This window comes from Leptonychotes weddellii, chromosome 14 (genome assembly GCF_054177405.1).
Source record: "Leptonychotes weddellii isolate Sample4059 chromosome 14, ASM5417740v2, whole genome shotgun sequence".
NCBI classification, from domain to species: Eukaryota; Metazoa; Chordata; class Mammalia; order Carnivora; family Phocidae; genus Leptonychotes; species Leptonychotes weddellii.
The window spans coordinates 318324-334822 of record NC_138382.1 but is presented as its reverse complement, the minus strand read 5'-3'; the positions used below and the strand labels follow the sequence as shown (position 1 = coordinate 334822).

Below are 16499 nucleotides of genomic sequence, written 5' to 3'. Positions count from 1 at the left end.
TATTTTCAGAAATGGCCAGTCACCCAGCCTTCAGCCACCAGCACCCTGATGGGTCAGCAGATCAACATCAGGCAAGACTGTCCACCAGCAAAAAGATCATGGCTCCCTGAGAGCTCAGATGGTGGTTAGCACTTTTCAACAATAGAGTATTTTTAAATAAGATATGAACATTCTTTTCTTTTTTGAACAATGTTTTCTTATTTTTTTTTTTTTAAGATTTTATTTATTTGAGACACATTGAGAGAGGGAACACAAGCAGGGGGATTGGGAGAGGGAGAAGCAGGCTTCCCGCCGAGCAGGGAGCCCGATGCGGAGCTCGATCCCAGGACCCTGGGGGTCATGACCTGAGCCGAAGGCAGACGCTGAGCCACCCAGGAGCCCTGAACAATGTTTCTTTAGACACAGCTACTGCACATTTCATAGGCCACATGCAGTGTAAACGTAACTTTTATGTGCACCGGGAAACCAAAAAGCTCATTTGACGTGCTTTATCGCACTGGAACCAAATGTGCAATTTCTCTGTTTGCCTGTATAGACATATTTGGCTCTGTGAGTGTATATGTGTATATATGCATACGGTGTGTTTATGTGTACACACACACATGTAGACGGTGTATACATACATCTATGTCTATATGTGTGTAAGAATGCATGTATATGTCTATAATACATACATGTGTGCATATATGTGTATTAAATATGGAGAGACAAATAGACATATATATATTTCCCAGCTCTCTCTGCAGAAAGAGTGTAGAAACAATGAGATGCTGGTAGCAATGAGCATATCCACATTCAAATCTTGGTTTCTAAATACTACTCTCCACTAAAACGAACCAATACTCCTTAAAGGAATAACTGATTTCAGGCTTAGGGCAGAGAAAAGGCAAGAGTGGTCTAGGACATCTTAAGCCAGAAAATAAAAAAGTTCTCACAGAGTAATGGAGACATTTAACATTTTAATTAATCAAAATATAAAAAAAATATGTAGGTATAAATTTGTAAAAGACATATTAAGACCTGCACACTGAAATCTAGACAATTATACTATAAGAAATTAAAGACCTAAATATATGGATATATTATGTTCAAGAACCAGAAAACTCAATATCATTAAGATATCAATTTTTCACAAATTTATTTGTAGATTTAACTCAATACCAGTTAAATTTTTAGCAGGCTTTTTGAAATTAAGAAGCTGACAAATTTATGTGGAAATGCAAAGAGATTAGAATAGTCATAACAATGTTGAAGAATACAGGTAGAGGATTTACACTTCCTAAAACCGTACAGGAAGTAAGACATTGTGGTATTAGCATAAAAATAACAAGTAGATCAACAAAACAGAATAGATTCCAGGAATACACTTACACAGTAGGGTCAACTGGTTTTTCACAGTGGTCCCAATGCAACATAATGAGGAAAGGACAATTTTTTCAAAAAATGGTGAAAAAACTGGATAGGTCTAAGTTAAAAAAAATGAGCTTTGACTCTTCCTGAGACCATATATAAAAATTAACTCAAAATGGACCCAAAGCTAAATATCAAGAGCTGACACTATACAACCTTTAGAAGAAAACAGGATAATAACGTAGGTTGGCAAAGATTTCTTAAATACAACAGAAAAAGCACAACTATAAAGGAATCAACTGTTCTTCATTAAAATAAAAATATATAGAAGGAACGCGCCTCAACATCATAAAAGCCACATACAAAAGACCCAGGGCTAGTATCATCCTCAATGGGGAAAAACTGAGAGCCCTACCCCTATAGTCAGGAAGACGACAGAGATGTCCACTCTCACCATTACTGTTCATCACAGCACTGAAGTCCTAGCCACAGCAATCAGACAACAAAAAGAAATAAAAGGCATCCAAATCAGCAAGGAAGAAGTCAAACTTTCATTATTTGCAGATGACATGATACTCTATATAGAAAACCTGAAAGACCCCACCAAAAAATTGCTAAAACTGATACACGAATTCAGCAAAGTCACAGGATAGAATATCAATGTACAGAAATCTGTTGCATTTCTCTACACCCATAATGAAGCAGCAGTAAAAGAAATCAAGGAATCAGTCCCATTTACATCTACACCCAAAACAGTAAGATACCTAGGAATAAACCTAACCTAAGAGGTAAAAGATCTGTACTCTGAAAACTACAGAACACTCATGAATGAAACTGAGGAAGACACAAAGAGATGGAAAGACATCCCATGCTCATGGATTGGAAGATGTTGTTAAAGTGTCTATATTACCCAAAGCAATCTGCACACTTAATGCAATCCCTATAAAAGTAACAACAGCATTTTTCACAGAGCTAGAACAAAAAATCCTAAAATTTGTATGGAACCAGAAAAGACCCAATACAATCCTGAGAAAGAAAACCAAACCTGGGGGCATCACAATGCCTGACTTCAAGCTCTATTACAAAGCTGTGATCACCAAGACAGTATGGTACTGGCACAAAAACAGACACATAGATCAATGCAACAGAACAGAGAACCCAGAAACGGACCCTCAACTCTATGGTCAACTAATCTTTGACAAAGCAGGAAAGAATATCCAATTGAAAAAAGACAGGCTCTTCAACAAATAGTACTGGGAAAACTGGACAGCCACATGCAGAAGAATGAAACTGGACCACTTTCTTACACCATACACAAAAATAAATATAAAATGGATGAAAGACCTGGGCCTGGGTGGCTTAGTTGGTTGAGCATCCGACTCTTGGTTTCTGCTCAGGTGGTGATCCTGGGGTTGTGGGATCGAGACCCGTATCAGGCTCTGGCTTGGTGTGGACTCTGCTTGGGATTCTCTCTCTCCTTCTTCTGCCTCTTCCCCCACTCACACACATGCTCTCTCTCTCTCAAAATAAATAAATAAATAAAATCTTAAAAAAAAAAAAAAAAAGGATGAAAGACCTAAATGTGAGAAAGGAAACCATCAAAATCGTAGAGAACACAGGCAGCAACCTCTTCAACCTTGGCCTCAGCAACTTCTTCTTAGACATGTTGCCAGAAGCAAAGGAAACAAAAGCAAAAATGAACTACTGGGACTTCATCAAGATAAAAGGTTCTACACAGGGAAGAAAACAATCAACAAAACTAAAAGGCAACCTAGGGAACAGGAGAAGATATTTGCAAATGACAGATCCAAAATCTATAAGGAACTTACCAACTCAACACCCAAAAAACAAATAATCCAGTTAAGAAATGAGAAGACATGAATAGACACTTTTCCAAAGAAGAAATCCAGATGGCCAACAAACACATGAAACGACGCTCATCATCACTCATCATCAGGGAAATACAAATCAAAACAATGATGAGGGGGCATCTGGGTAGCTTAGTCAGTTGAGCGTCTGCCTTCAGCTCAGGTCATGATTCCAGGGTCCTGGGGTTGAGTCCCGCATCTGGGTCCCTGCTCAGTGGGGAGCCTGCTTCTCCCCCACACCCTCTCTGTCAAATAAATAAAATCTTTAAAAAAAATAACAAAAAACACAAAACCACAATGAGAAATCACCTCACACCTGGCAAAATAGCTAAAATTAACAACACAGGAAAAAATAGGTGTTGGCGAGGATGTGGAGAAAGGGAAACCCTCTTGCACCGTTGGTGGGAATGCAAACTGGTGTAGCCACTGTGGAAAATAGTATGGAGGTTCCTCAAAAAGTTAAAAATAGAACTACCCTCTGACCAAGCAATTGCACCATTGGGTGTTTACCCGAAAGATAAAAAAATACAGATTTGAAGGGGCTCATGCACCCCAATGTTTATAGCAGCATTACCAACAAAAGCCAAACTATGGAAAGAGCCCAGATGTCCATTGACTGATGAATGGATAAAGAAGTTGTGGTGTATATATACAATGGAATATTACTCAGACATCAAAAAGAATGAAATCTTGCCATTTGCAATGACCTGAATTGAGCTAGAGAGTATTATGCTAAGTGAAATAAGTCAGAGAAAGACAAATACCATGATTTCACTCATACATGGAATTTAGGAAACAAAAAAGATGAACATATGGGAAGGAAAAAAAAAAAGGAGAGGGATGGAAGCAAACCATAAGAGACTCTTAACTACAGAGAACAAACTGAGGGTTGATGGAGGGAGGTGGGGAGGGGAGGGGCTCGATGGGTGATGGGCATTAAGGAGGGCACTCGTTGTGATGAGTGCTGGGTATTGTATGTAAGTGATGAATCACTAAATTCTACTCCTGAAACCAATATTACACTATATATTAACTAACTAGAATTTAAATAACAATTTAGAAGAAAAAAATGTTTCCTGTTCAGAAGACATCGATAAGATAATAAGACAAGCCACATAGAGGAAAAGATTTGCAAAATGTAAATCTGACAAACAACTTATACCTACAATATACAGTCTTATACTTCAGTAACAAAAATACAAAGAAAAATTTTAAAAATAGGCAGAAGATATGAACAAGATATGAACACTTTACCACTACAATATGTGGATGGCAAATAAATTTACTAAAAAATTGCTCAGCACATTAGTCATTAGGGAAATATAAATTAGAACAGGAGATACCACAACATGCCTTCCTGGAATGGCTAAAATTAAAAAGTCTGATCAAACCGAATGCTGACGAGGATGTGGAGTAACTGGAACTCTCGTTCACTGCTGAAGGGACTATAAAATGGCACAACCTCTACGGAACATAGTTTGGGGCCTTCCTCAAAAGGTATACACCTATCAGGTGGCCCAGCCATTCTGCTCTTCGGTAGTTACACTAGAGAAATGAAAGCATTACGTCCACACAAACTTTTACGTAAAGGTTCACAGTAGCTTTCTGTGAAATAGCCAAAAACTAAAAACCCAAATGCCGATAAGGAAGGACTATATAAACTGTGTATATTAATACAATGAAATGGTACTCAGTAATAAAAAGGAATGCACTGCTGATACATGTGGTAAGAGATGAATCTCAAAATAACTGTGCACAGTGGAAGAAGTTGGATCAAGGCACATATACTTCACGGTTCTTTTGATATAAAACTCTCGGAAATGCAAGCTGTTGTAAAATGACAGAAAGCAGGTCAGCGGTTGCTGGGAGGGAGGGACTACAAAGAGCGTAAGAACACTCTGGGTGATGATTATGTCAAGTATTTCAATTGCAGCAATGGTTTCATGGGTATATACATATGTCAAAAACTTATAAGTTGTACAAGTTAAATATGTGTAATTTATTAAGTATCATTTAAGCACAAAAAAAGCTGTGAGAGAATAAAAAAGAGCATAAAAGAGTTCACATTCAGGATGCCTGGGTGGCTCAGAAGGTTAAGCGTCCGCCTTCAGCTCAGGTCATGATCCCAGGGTCCTGGGATCGAGGCCCATGTTGGGCTCCTTGCTCGGTGGGAAGCCTGCTTTTCTCTCTCTGCCTGCAGCTCCCCCTGCTTGTGCTCTCTCTCAAATAAATATTAAAAAAAAGAGTTCACACTGGCTAATCTGTGACTAATTATCAAAATAAATATGACGGTAACTTCTGACCCATGGGATAAGGAATTCATAAGCTCATACTGAACTGATATAACTAAATAAATAAGAAGGGAATGTTCTACCTTATACCAGATATCAACTAACAAATGTAGAAGAAATGATGGAATAGAAAATCATAATTTGCAAGTATCCTAGTAACAAATGATTCAGGTAAGAACTATCAATAGGTGATAAAACTAGTGAGTGACAGGTTAATGACAAACCAGACGTTTAGAATCTCATAGTACTTCTTCAGAAGATACTTATTAATGGCAAACACCAAGTGAGTCAAGTGACCAAAGCAAGCATCATCAGGAATGGGACAAATAGATACCATGTGCTTCCTGATACACGGCCCTGAGGACCCAACATCATTTCCATGGTGTTCCTGTCAAAAATGAGAAACCTCAGACAAACCCTAATTGAAAGACATTCTGAAAACAAATGCCCTGAAAAATAAAATGTTTTTAAAATTCAGAAGTTTTCAAAAACGTAGAAGAAAAAGGCACGACAAGTATGCCATACGTGATGTAGCACGTAATGGGGTCTCTGCCGTTTCCGGGACGGCTCTAACATTCAGGTTGACAGTCTGTGCTTACTTAACTGCTGGTTTCTAAGCTCCATAGCGAGGGTCACCAATCTGAAATGTGTCTGTGCCCAACCAAGGGATACAGGAAGCTTGCGTTTACCTTACGGTCTGCTTCATGCATCCTTTTTGGTATTCAAACCAGGAAATGTAAATCAGTCCAGCAATTAAAGGATCACTGCTAGGATAGAGAATAAAGGAGATTTTGGATTACAGAACCGAAGATAAGATTCTGGTGAGTTATTAGGTACAATACAGGTCACTAACTAACATGACCATGGTATCTTTCCCACTATCACCTATAATTCTGCAAAATACCTTTTCAAATTAGTGATAGCATTCATGATAGCAGTAATTTTACCATTAGAGGCTAAATATTTTAATTTTTTTTTAAGTAGGTTCCACGTCCAGCATGGAGCCCAACACAGGGCTCAAACTCACATCCCTGAAATCAAGACCTGAGCTGACACTGAGAGTCAGACACTCAAATGACTGAGCCACCCAGGTGCCCTGAGGCCAGATATTTTTAAAGTACTGTTTATATTTTTATGATTTTGTTTCCCAACTCAGAAATGCCCACCTGCCTACTGTGTGTTTGCTTGAGTGGTTCTGTATACTGTGAAGAAGTTGACATTGATGCTGTACCACCCTTGCCAAAGGAATCAGCCTATCTTTATGCACGATTCAACAAAATTAGAAAGCTGACTGCGAAAGATTTTGCAGATATACGTAAGTTAATTTTAAATAAAATAATTCATATTAACTCATGTTAGTATTAACCTCATTATAAACACAAGTTTCTAGGCACTTGGGGCCTCTCACATCTAGGGTAGTCACTGCTGGAGTGTTTAAGTATCCACATACTTCACCAAAATCCGCTGGTTTGTTGGTGAATCTCCTTTCCATTCAAATGCCGCATGTCATCTTTCTTTACTGGTGACTTCAGTGTCTATGTTGACGGCCCATCTAACATATGGGCACCTACGCCTTCTCAACTTCAGGACTTTGAGACCTGTCTGCCTCAGCCAGTCAGGAGTGCCAGTATAATCGAAGCGCTTCTCTAACCTCAGTGCTTTCTGCACAATGCTACCTTCACTTTAAAAGCATAGACTCTTTTCCTTACTTTAACTCAAGGTTCTTAAACCTGGCTATGTACTAAAAACAAAAACACCGATACCAGGCCCTACTCTCCAGAGCTTTCAGTTTAGGTCTTGGGAGAGGCCCACGTGTCGTCATGAAACACCACCAAACTTCTCATATGATTATCACGTGGAACCAGCGGGTTTCACTCCTTTCTGGGATGCAGGCTGCCAGGGCCCTGCCGTGAGCACACCACACTCCCCGACTCCTGCATCGCCAAGTCCCCCAGTCCTGGATCACAAGCCCTCATGAGTTCTCTAGCCTGCTATGTTGTTGAGTGCTTCTGAAGAAAATCACACCCAGAAATGCACACTGGCCCCATTACACATTTATGAGATTCGCCGTAAGAGTATTCACGCTGCAACTGGTCGGGGTACAGTTGTGCCTCCCAGTTGTGGATCCACACTTTCAAACTCACCTACCCGGTGGAATTTATTTGTGACCCAAAGTCACTACATGTTGCCCTTCACAGTCATCTGCAGACAAGTGCACAGTGGGAACACATTGGGGTTACCTAACCAAGGTCGAACAAGGTGACCCCTGCCATTCTGTGTCAGCTCTCACATCCTAAGGGTCCTGCTCCGTCTTAGTGCCACACCTTCCCCACTCCTGTGCTCCCCAAGCGCAGTGCTCAAGTGCCTCACGGGAAAGACACTGTGTGAGGGAATCTTCTTCATTCCAGTGTGAGCTGCAGTGCTCATGGCCGTGAGTTCGATGTTAATGTACCCACGACATATAAACTAACTACAATGCTTTGAAACAGAAACACTGATAGAATTTTGTACTAACTGGCTGATGTAAATGTAAATGTGTGACCAGAGGCTCACAGGAGCCTAACCCTGTATATTCCCTGGAAGCAATGATCCATATTCACTAACTCAGTGTTTACAGGGATTAACTCAAATAATGAATGAGAAGTGACTCCGTTTCCTCATCATCCCAGACATATAAAAGTGAAACAAACGAACTGAATGTCTCTCTCCGTCTGCATCACCTTAACCAATTAGGGAACATTCCTGTTTGTTGTTGTTAAGCGATAAGGCATAGACAGATAAAGATAACATACCTACAATCACAATGCAACATGCTGGGAAAAAGTCCAAAACATACCTACATGATTCTTTTCAACCAAATGTGGTGCTTACTTCCCATGATCTGCAACCAGAATTTGTTTCAAACTGCCTCAGCATCCTGAGAATTCAAACACAGAAGTATAGAAGGACTCTATGAACTTTAAGTTCCCTTCCAACCCTGAGATTCCAGGACTCAAGTGAGGAAAGTCATCAGTGTGAGGCGCAGGGCAGATGCTCACCATGCATTCAACAAAATTTACTGATCTACTAATTACAGACACTCTATTAGATACTAAAAATAAAAGGTGTTTGAATGACCCGTTAAACCAATGCTTTTCTTCAGTCCACACAAATGAGACTTTATATTTTTTGTATATTTTCTGTATATTTTTCCTTCAAGCTAACTTAAGAAGACTTGATTTTACGGGAAATCTGATTGAAGATATAGAAGATGGTACTTTTTCAAAACTTTCTCTCTTAGAAGAACTTACACTAGCTGAAAATCAACTATTGAAACTTCCAGTTCTTCCTCCCAAGCTCACTTTATTTAATGCAAAATACAACAAAATCAAGAGTAGAGGAATCAAAGCAAATACATTCAAAGTAAGTATTTTATACTATGACCAAACACAGTATCAGTTTTATACAACCAATGATAATATGAGAAAAGAGAAACTCTGTTCTAAAATTTTGTTTTATATTTTTAAATGATTTTAACTTTATAAGTGAAGACATTATTTCCATAATAAGTAGTCCTGGTATTGGGCTCATTCAGTCTAGCTTACCTGCACCTCCCCTTATGTAACTTGACCTTGTTTCATGGGACTATGTTGTGTCCCAGCTTTTTCACTTGTTCACACAGTAAATATTTTTTTTTTTTTTTAAGATTTTATTTATTTGCGAGAGAGAGAATGAGAGACAGAGAGCATGAGAGGGAGGAGGGTCAGAGGGAGAAGCAGACTCCCTGCTGAGCAGGGAGCCCGACGTGGGACTCGATCCCGGAACTCCGGGATCATGACCTGAGCCGAAGGCAGTCGCTTAACCAACTGAGCCACCCAGGCGCCCCACACAGTAAATATTTATTTATATAGACGTGGTTTGTACCCTCATGGCACCAGGATACTATAAAACCTCAAAATGCGAGTTTTCCTGTGTTTCTTTTCCTTACAATATTAGTAATTTACACATGCCAGAAAATTATCGTTCCTAAAGTAAAATTCAGTAAAAGTTTAATTTTACTTTTACTACTTAAAAGTATTAGCCCATGAAATTCTGTAGGTAGACTTTCTTTTGAATTTCAGCTAGTACAAAATTCTATATGTACTAAACATTAAATACATTTCTTATTTAATAACTCAAGATATAGGTACAGGAAAAAGGGAAGGTGATCTACTCTGACTTAGGTAGCCAGCTTGTGTCCAAATGCACAGCCTAAGGAGAAATTACTGCCTCAGTCCAGTCCTGCACAGGTGGTAACTCGTTCCCTGTCCTGGAAGGAGCCCCAGATAAAAAGATGACTGTGTTACTATTGGCAGCAAAACTCATTCAAAGGGGAAGTTTGTGACTTCTTATGATAACATCTAATAGAAACACCATCAAATAGTATCATAAAGTTTATGATAATCACAAAAAGGTACAATTTATCCACAAATGAACAACCTGTCAGAAAATGTAAAAATATTCCATTTTTCTTTTCTTTTTGTTTACACTCAAGCAGTTCTTTTTAAACTGTAAGAGACATTATTCTAAAGGCACATCAGAGGGCGCCTGGGTGGCTCAGTTGGTTGAGCGACTGCCTTCGGCTCAGGTCATGATCCTGGAGTCCCGGGATCGAGTCCCGCATCGGGCTCCCTGCTCGGCAGGGAGCCTGCTTCTGCCTCTGACCCTCCCCCCTCTCATGTGCTCTCTCTCATTCTCTCTCTCTCAAATAAATAAATAAAATCTTTAAAAAAAAATAAAATAAAATAAAGGCACATCAGAGTTCCTCGGAAGTTAAGGGATTATTAGGGGACTTTTCAAAACAGGTCTCACTTCATTTTTTTATTTTTTCAAGATTTTATTTTTTTATTTGACAGAGAGAGACACAGCAAGAGAGGGAACACAAGCAGGGGGAGGGGGAGAGGGAGAAGCAGGCTTCCCGCTGAGCAGGGAGCCCGATGTGGGGCTTGATCCCAGGACCCTGGGATCCTGACCTGAGCCAAAGGCAGACGCCTAACGACTGAGCCACCCAGGCGCCCAAAACAGGGCGCTTTAAAAACAACAAAAAACCCTTATAATTTGAAGCTATGTAATTCCAGCTGATAAGCTGTTGACCAACTGGCATAGTAAAGATCTGCAAGAGCCGATCAACACTTCACAAAAGGAGTGTTTGAATATTCTGAATTTTACACTTGCATTACATCTTGAAGTCACGTTATAAAATGATACACAGCAATGGGCTGCTGAATGAAGAGTAATTCAACACAGACCCTTATGGGTAAAAGTCATATCTCACTAAGTAGTTAATAAATTGCTCTAGGAAATATCTTACTAACAAGCATCGCTCAGGAGCACAGGCAAGTCGCATGTCACTGTGCTTTGCAGAGACCGTGTTTCTGCAAACTGAAGGTCTGCGCCAACCCTGTGTGGAGCGAGTCTGTTGGTGCCACTTTTCCAACAGTGTTTGCTCACTGCGTCTCTGCCATGTTTTGCTAATTCCTGCAATAATTGAAACTTTTTCATTATTATTACATTTGTCATGGTGATCTGTCATTAGGGATTATAACTCACTGAAAGCTCAGATGATGGTTAGCTTTTAGCAATGAAGTATTTTTTAATTAGGGTACGTACACTGTTTGTTGGACATACGCTACTGCACACTTCATAGACTGCAGTATAGTGTAAATGTAACTTTTATAGGCTCTGGGAAACCAAGAAATTCACTGGATTCACTTTATTGTAATATTTGTTTTATTGTGGTGGTCTGGAACTGAACCCACATTATCTCCAAGATGTGCCTGCATTCATTTTGCTAGAAATTGGTGGAACTGAAATGAGAAGTTCTGAAGGTTCAAGAGAGGTTATGGCAGCACCAGGATCCAAATTCAATCCTGCGTAGGGACTGACCTTATTAGCTGTTCACAAGACAAATCAAAGGGGCCCAGAAGCTGACATGAGGACTGAGGCCAGGCATGGCTGGATATTCAGTGGTCAGATAAGTGGAGAAAAATGTGGGGAGGCAAGAGGGAACTACTACCCTTCATAAAGGACCAAAATATACTACTTGTGAAACGAAAAAAACCCTCAAAACCAAATAACTACCAAACCAGCAATTAATAGTACTGATAGGTGTCTATAACAATACTTACGTGCACATGTATTCACGTACACATGCACGCACATGTATATGCACATATATGCATGCATGTGCATGTGTGTACACAGCTGGAATCCTGTGTAAGAAGTGTACTGACTCGGGGCGCCTGGGTGGCTCAGTTGGTTAAGCGACTGCCTTCGGCTCAGGTCACGATCCTGGAGTCCCTGGATCGAGTCCCGCATCGGGCTCCCTGCTCAGCAGGGAGTCTGCTCCTCCCTCTGACCCTCTTCCCTCTTGTGCTGTCTCTCATTCTCTCTCTCAAATAAATAAATAAAATCTTTAAAAAAAAAAAAAAAAGAAGTGTACTGACTCAATAACACTCAAGCCAAGTACCTTTTCCTTACAGAAATTGAACCACCTCTCCTTCCTCTACTTGGACCACAATGCCCTGGAATCTGTGCCTCTTAATTTACCAGAAAGTCTACGTGTAATTCATCTTCAGGTAGGATGGCTCCTTTCACAATATCTGGCTTTAAGTTACAATTGGTCAGTCTTATGACTCATTAGGAAACTCATTTATTCACATGTAAATTTTGCCTATCAAAAGTATAACTAGTCCAAGGCACTCACCCACCTGAAAGCCCCACCTGTCCAGAGAACCATGAAAGGATCAGCGACCTAGGTGTGAGGTCTGCTCTTAGAATGGGGTTTGTCATCAGGTGTGAACTTATCATCTCCTAATTAACCTGACACATGGATTTGAAGGTAGGGCACCCTAAGACCTCTGCTTTGTGCTTCTTTCTCCAACAGCAGTAAACATTGGCTTTTGGTGACTTTCCAGCCGATTTTATTGTCCAATATCATGTTGAGGTAATAGGAGAGAGAGGAGGAATTAAAATAAACTAAAACTGGTCTCTCAGCATCACAAGAATTCCCATTCGTCCTTTTTACTTCTTTAAAGGAATATCTAAGGACACAGTACCCATTTTGAGTTGACACTCTAGAACAGGACAGTTTCCCCAGCTAGGATAATCTTATTCATGCTTAGAACTTTCTGCCACGTGGATATCACTCTGAATAATAAGCAATGTGTTCTTCCAAAGTAATACTGTATACGTAAAAAGGGAGGGGCTGGGGGGAAACTCAGGCTGCACTGAGAGGGTTTTATTACTATGAGGATACACAGGATATACAGTATTTTCAAAATCACTTTTTAGAAAAATACTCTGTGAAATCCCATTACATAGCATACAGAAGGCTAATTTCAAACTTCTGAACAATTTTTCCCTTCTATTTTCCAGTTTAACAACATAACTTCAATCACAGATGATACATTCTGCAAGGCTAACGACAGCCGTTATATTCGGGACCGCATTGAAGAGATACGCTTGGAGGGCAACCCCATCGTCCTGGGAAAGCATCCCAACAGTTTTATCTGCTTGAAAAGATTGCCTGTAGGGTCATACTTTTAACCACTACCAATGCAGCATATAAACTAAAGTATACTCATGCATATAATCTGTCTCAACAATGTCTAAAGGAGCATAAATATTTAATACTAACTTTGTGTCCCACTACGAAGTAATTTTATGTTTTAAACAAAAATCTTACACATAACAAGTAAAAAGTAAAATTGAATCTAAAGTTCAAAACAAAGCAATGTGAAAATACTTAAACAGCATTACAAAATCCTTGTAGTTTATACCATAGTGCCATTTTAAAAGGTATGTTTTTATATAAATACCCAAATTTAAGAAGCATTATTTCCATTACTAATGAAGTGGAAGGGTAAGTCCAAGAAACGTTCAACTGCTGTTCTTTCTTGGCCTTTACTGGATCCCTAAAGCATTTAAAGAAGATGTTCCAAAAACTTTGAAAAGCTAAGTATTTCCAGTGACCTCCCATTTTTCTTTTATGATTCATACATTATTCATTATGAAATAGGAACTGTTTTCCCTCTATTAAGGCAGCTATTATATTTTTACTTAGCCTGAGAAATAGGGTATCATCTCATATCTAGGCAAAACTTTCCAAAGAAAGCATAATTTTACTCTCTGATAAAGACCTAATAGAGTAATATTCAAAGTTTGCTTTGTAGTCACACAGTTAAAGTTTCAGTAAAATAGTAAAAAAAATCTTCCTTTTTCTAAATACTGACATTCCAAGTCTACCATAAAACATTTTAAGGAGCCAAGCAGACCAAAATCAGAATGCTCATAAAAAACAAAAAACAAAAAAAACTTGAATGTCCGTCCATCCCATCTCTCAAAAAATAACTTATAAAGTTCCCCATTGTAAAGCCTTTCAAATATGACAGATACTGCAAAATATTTTCTTTTTACCACCACAGCAGTGAGAATCTCATTCATAAATCTGTTCAAATGTAAGACATGAAAACAGTGAATTTTGTGGTGTTACTGAACACCACCTTCCCCCCCGCCCCCCAACCTATATACATCACAGTCATGCAAACTGACTATACCTCCACAAGAAGGCTTCGGAGCAACATTTTCTAAAGACCCGGGATTAACTGATCATTTCACAATGTGAATTCACCTACACTCTAACAGTGATGACTCATGATGGAACAACGCTGCCAGATTAAAGTTCCTAAAATAACCTTCCTCTTGCCCAAAACCCACTCAAAAGTCTTAGTCCCCACACTGCATCAGGATTACATCCAGAATTATCAGTGCTTTAGACACATGCGTCTGAACTGTGTATATAAAAATTCCCAATATTGTTTCCAACATAAATCATACATTAGAATCAAGTTGGTCTCCATATACCATTCCCAGAACAAATAGTTATTCATATTTTTAAGCATTTGCTTCTGTTTTTCCCTAAGTAGAATGAACTCCTGTTTTTCAATTTTTCCTCCATTTGTCAAGGTTGACCTGAAGATGAGACTTTTTCATTAAAACATCTGTGATGTCTTTATTAACTCACCTGCTTATTTTATTGGTCTATTATCTATATTGGTCATCATTAACTATATACTGCTTTCTCATTATTTTGTGTGCATGCCTCATTTCTCTGTGACTGAAAGCTCACTGAACACATCCAATATTCTCTGTATACTTTCAGTGTGCCTAGCATAATAGTAGTGAGCACATCTGAATTGAATATGCAATGCAAAGTACAAAATAAAATTCATTTAAACTGAGGGCTCTGTTTTATTTGGAAAAATAGAATCTTTATCACAATCTTGAAAAAAACAATGGAAATAAATTATAACTTTATCTGGAAAAATAAACTTGATAAAAAGGAGAGATAAGTGGTGGGACTGACCACAGGAAAAGCGGTCAGAGAAGACGTCTCTCACATTTCCAGATGCATCCCTATATTCTTTATCTAACTGAACTTACAGAGAAAAAAAAAAACCATAAAATAACTCAAATTTTAGAGAATTCAAAAGCCTGTGGTTTACATAAAATAATAATTAGGAAAGAGCACTCATAAAAGGTCTGTATTACAGAATTATCTTTCAAAGACAATTTCAGACTTCCAGATAAGAAGATATGAACAGGCGTAACTGAAAACCTTATATATACCCTTAAATCATAAATAAAAGAATGAGAGAAAGTAAAATTTTGCTGATCCCATTATCTTAAAGAAATAGTATTCATTATTGACACTGATAATTAAAGAAATTAAGGTTTAAAATTAAAACTGTTTTACCCTTACAAACATTTCTGAAAACAACGAAGCCATGCGCCAGTAGAGAGACACCCTATGTCCGTGGGCTGTAAGACTTAACAGTTACTAGGTCAGCTCCACCCAAAGCAATACACAGACTCAACAGAGTCCCTATCCAAGGCCCAATTACACTTTTTGAAGATATAGAAAAAGCCATTCTAAAATTCATATGGAATCTCAAGGGACTTCAAATAGGCAAAATAAATTAGAAAAGAAGACTAAAATTGGAGAACTCACACTTCTCATTTCAAAAGTGAATTACAAAGCTACAGTAATCAAAAGTGTGGTACTGGCATGGATAGGAACATACGTAACAATGGAAGAGAACAGGGAACCTAGAAACAAACCTTTGCATAGACGGTCAAATGATTTTCAGCAAAGGTGCCAAGACCTAGGACAATCGATACCCACGTGCAAAAGAATGCAGATGGACCCTTTGTTTACAATGTATACAAAAGTTAAGGTGGATCAGACACCTAAACTTAACTATAAAACTCTTAGTGGAAAAAAAGAGGAAAATCTTTATGACACTGAATTTGACAATGATTTCTTGGATATGACATCAAAAAGCACAGACAACAACAAAAAAAACCAGATAAACTGGATGTTGTCAAAGTTAAAAACTTTTGGGCATCAAAGGACACTATCAAACAAATGAAAAGACAAGCCAAAGAATGGGGGAAAATATTTGCCAATTATATATTTGATAAAAGATTAATATCTAGAATATATTTTTAAAAACTCCTATAACTCAACAACAAGAAAAACCCAATTCAAAAATGGGCAAAGGATTTAAATAGACATCTCTGCAAAGAAGATAATATGAATGGCCAAAATGCACAAGAAAAGTTGCTCAACATCACTAATCATTTGGTAAAAGCAAATCAAAACCACAATGAAAATACTACTTCACACCCATTAGGTTGGCTATGATCCAAAAAAACAAAACAAAGAAAAGATCCCAAACATTGGCAAGTATGTGGAGAAACTGGGAGCTTTGTGCATTGCTGTTGCGAATGTAAAACGGTGCAGCCACTGTGGAAGAGAATATGGGGTGCTTCACAAAACTGGACAGAATTACCATATGATCCAATGATTCCATTTACAGGTATATATGTACTGGAACTGAAAGCACGAACTTGAACAGGTATTTGTACACCAATGTTCATAGAAGCATTGTTCACAACAGTCAAAAGA

General features: G+C 38.5%; 2 protein-coding genes across 4 annotated transcripts in view; one reads left to right on the top strand and one right to left on the bottom strand.

Moving 5' to 3' along the window:
* Positions 1-14769, top strand: part of OGN (osteoglycin) — a 22315-nt gene extending 7546 nt beyond the window's left edge. The window contains exons 4-7 of the mRNA XM_081802697.1: positions 6666-6824; positions 8709-8911; positions 12010-12105; positions 12905-14769. Of these exons, the coding sequence (XP_081658823.1) occupies positions 6666-6824; positions 8709-8911; positions 12010-12105; positions 12905-13075 (629 nt within the window). The 3' untranslated portion in view covers positions 13076-14769. The remainder of the gene's footprint in view (positions 1-6665; positions 6825-8708; positions 8912-12009; positions 12106-12904) is intronic.
* The window catches only part of CENPP (centromere protein P), a 192386-nt gene that overhangs the window by 125606 nt on the left and 50281 nt on the right, over positions 1-16499 (bottom strand). Inside the window, exon 6 of one of the 3 annotated variants that reach the window (XM_081802700.1) lies at positions 6855-8426. The exons of 1 other annotated variant lie outside the window; for it this stretch is intronic. In XM_081802700.1, the coding sequence (XP_081658826.1) occupies positions 8409-8426 (18 nt within the window). In that variant the 3' untranslated portion in view covers positions 6855-8408. Of the gene's footprint in view, positions 1-6854; positions 8427-10372; positions 11006-16499 lie in introns of those variants that run through there. One more of the 3 variants, XM_081802698.1, reaches the window with a different exon arrangement.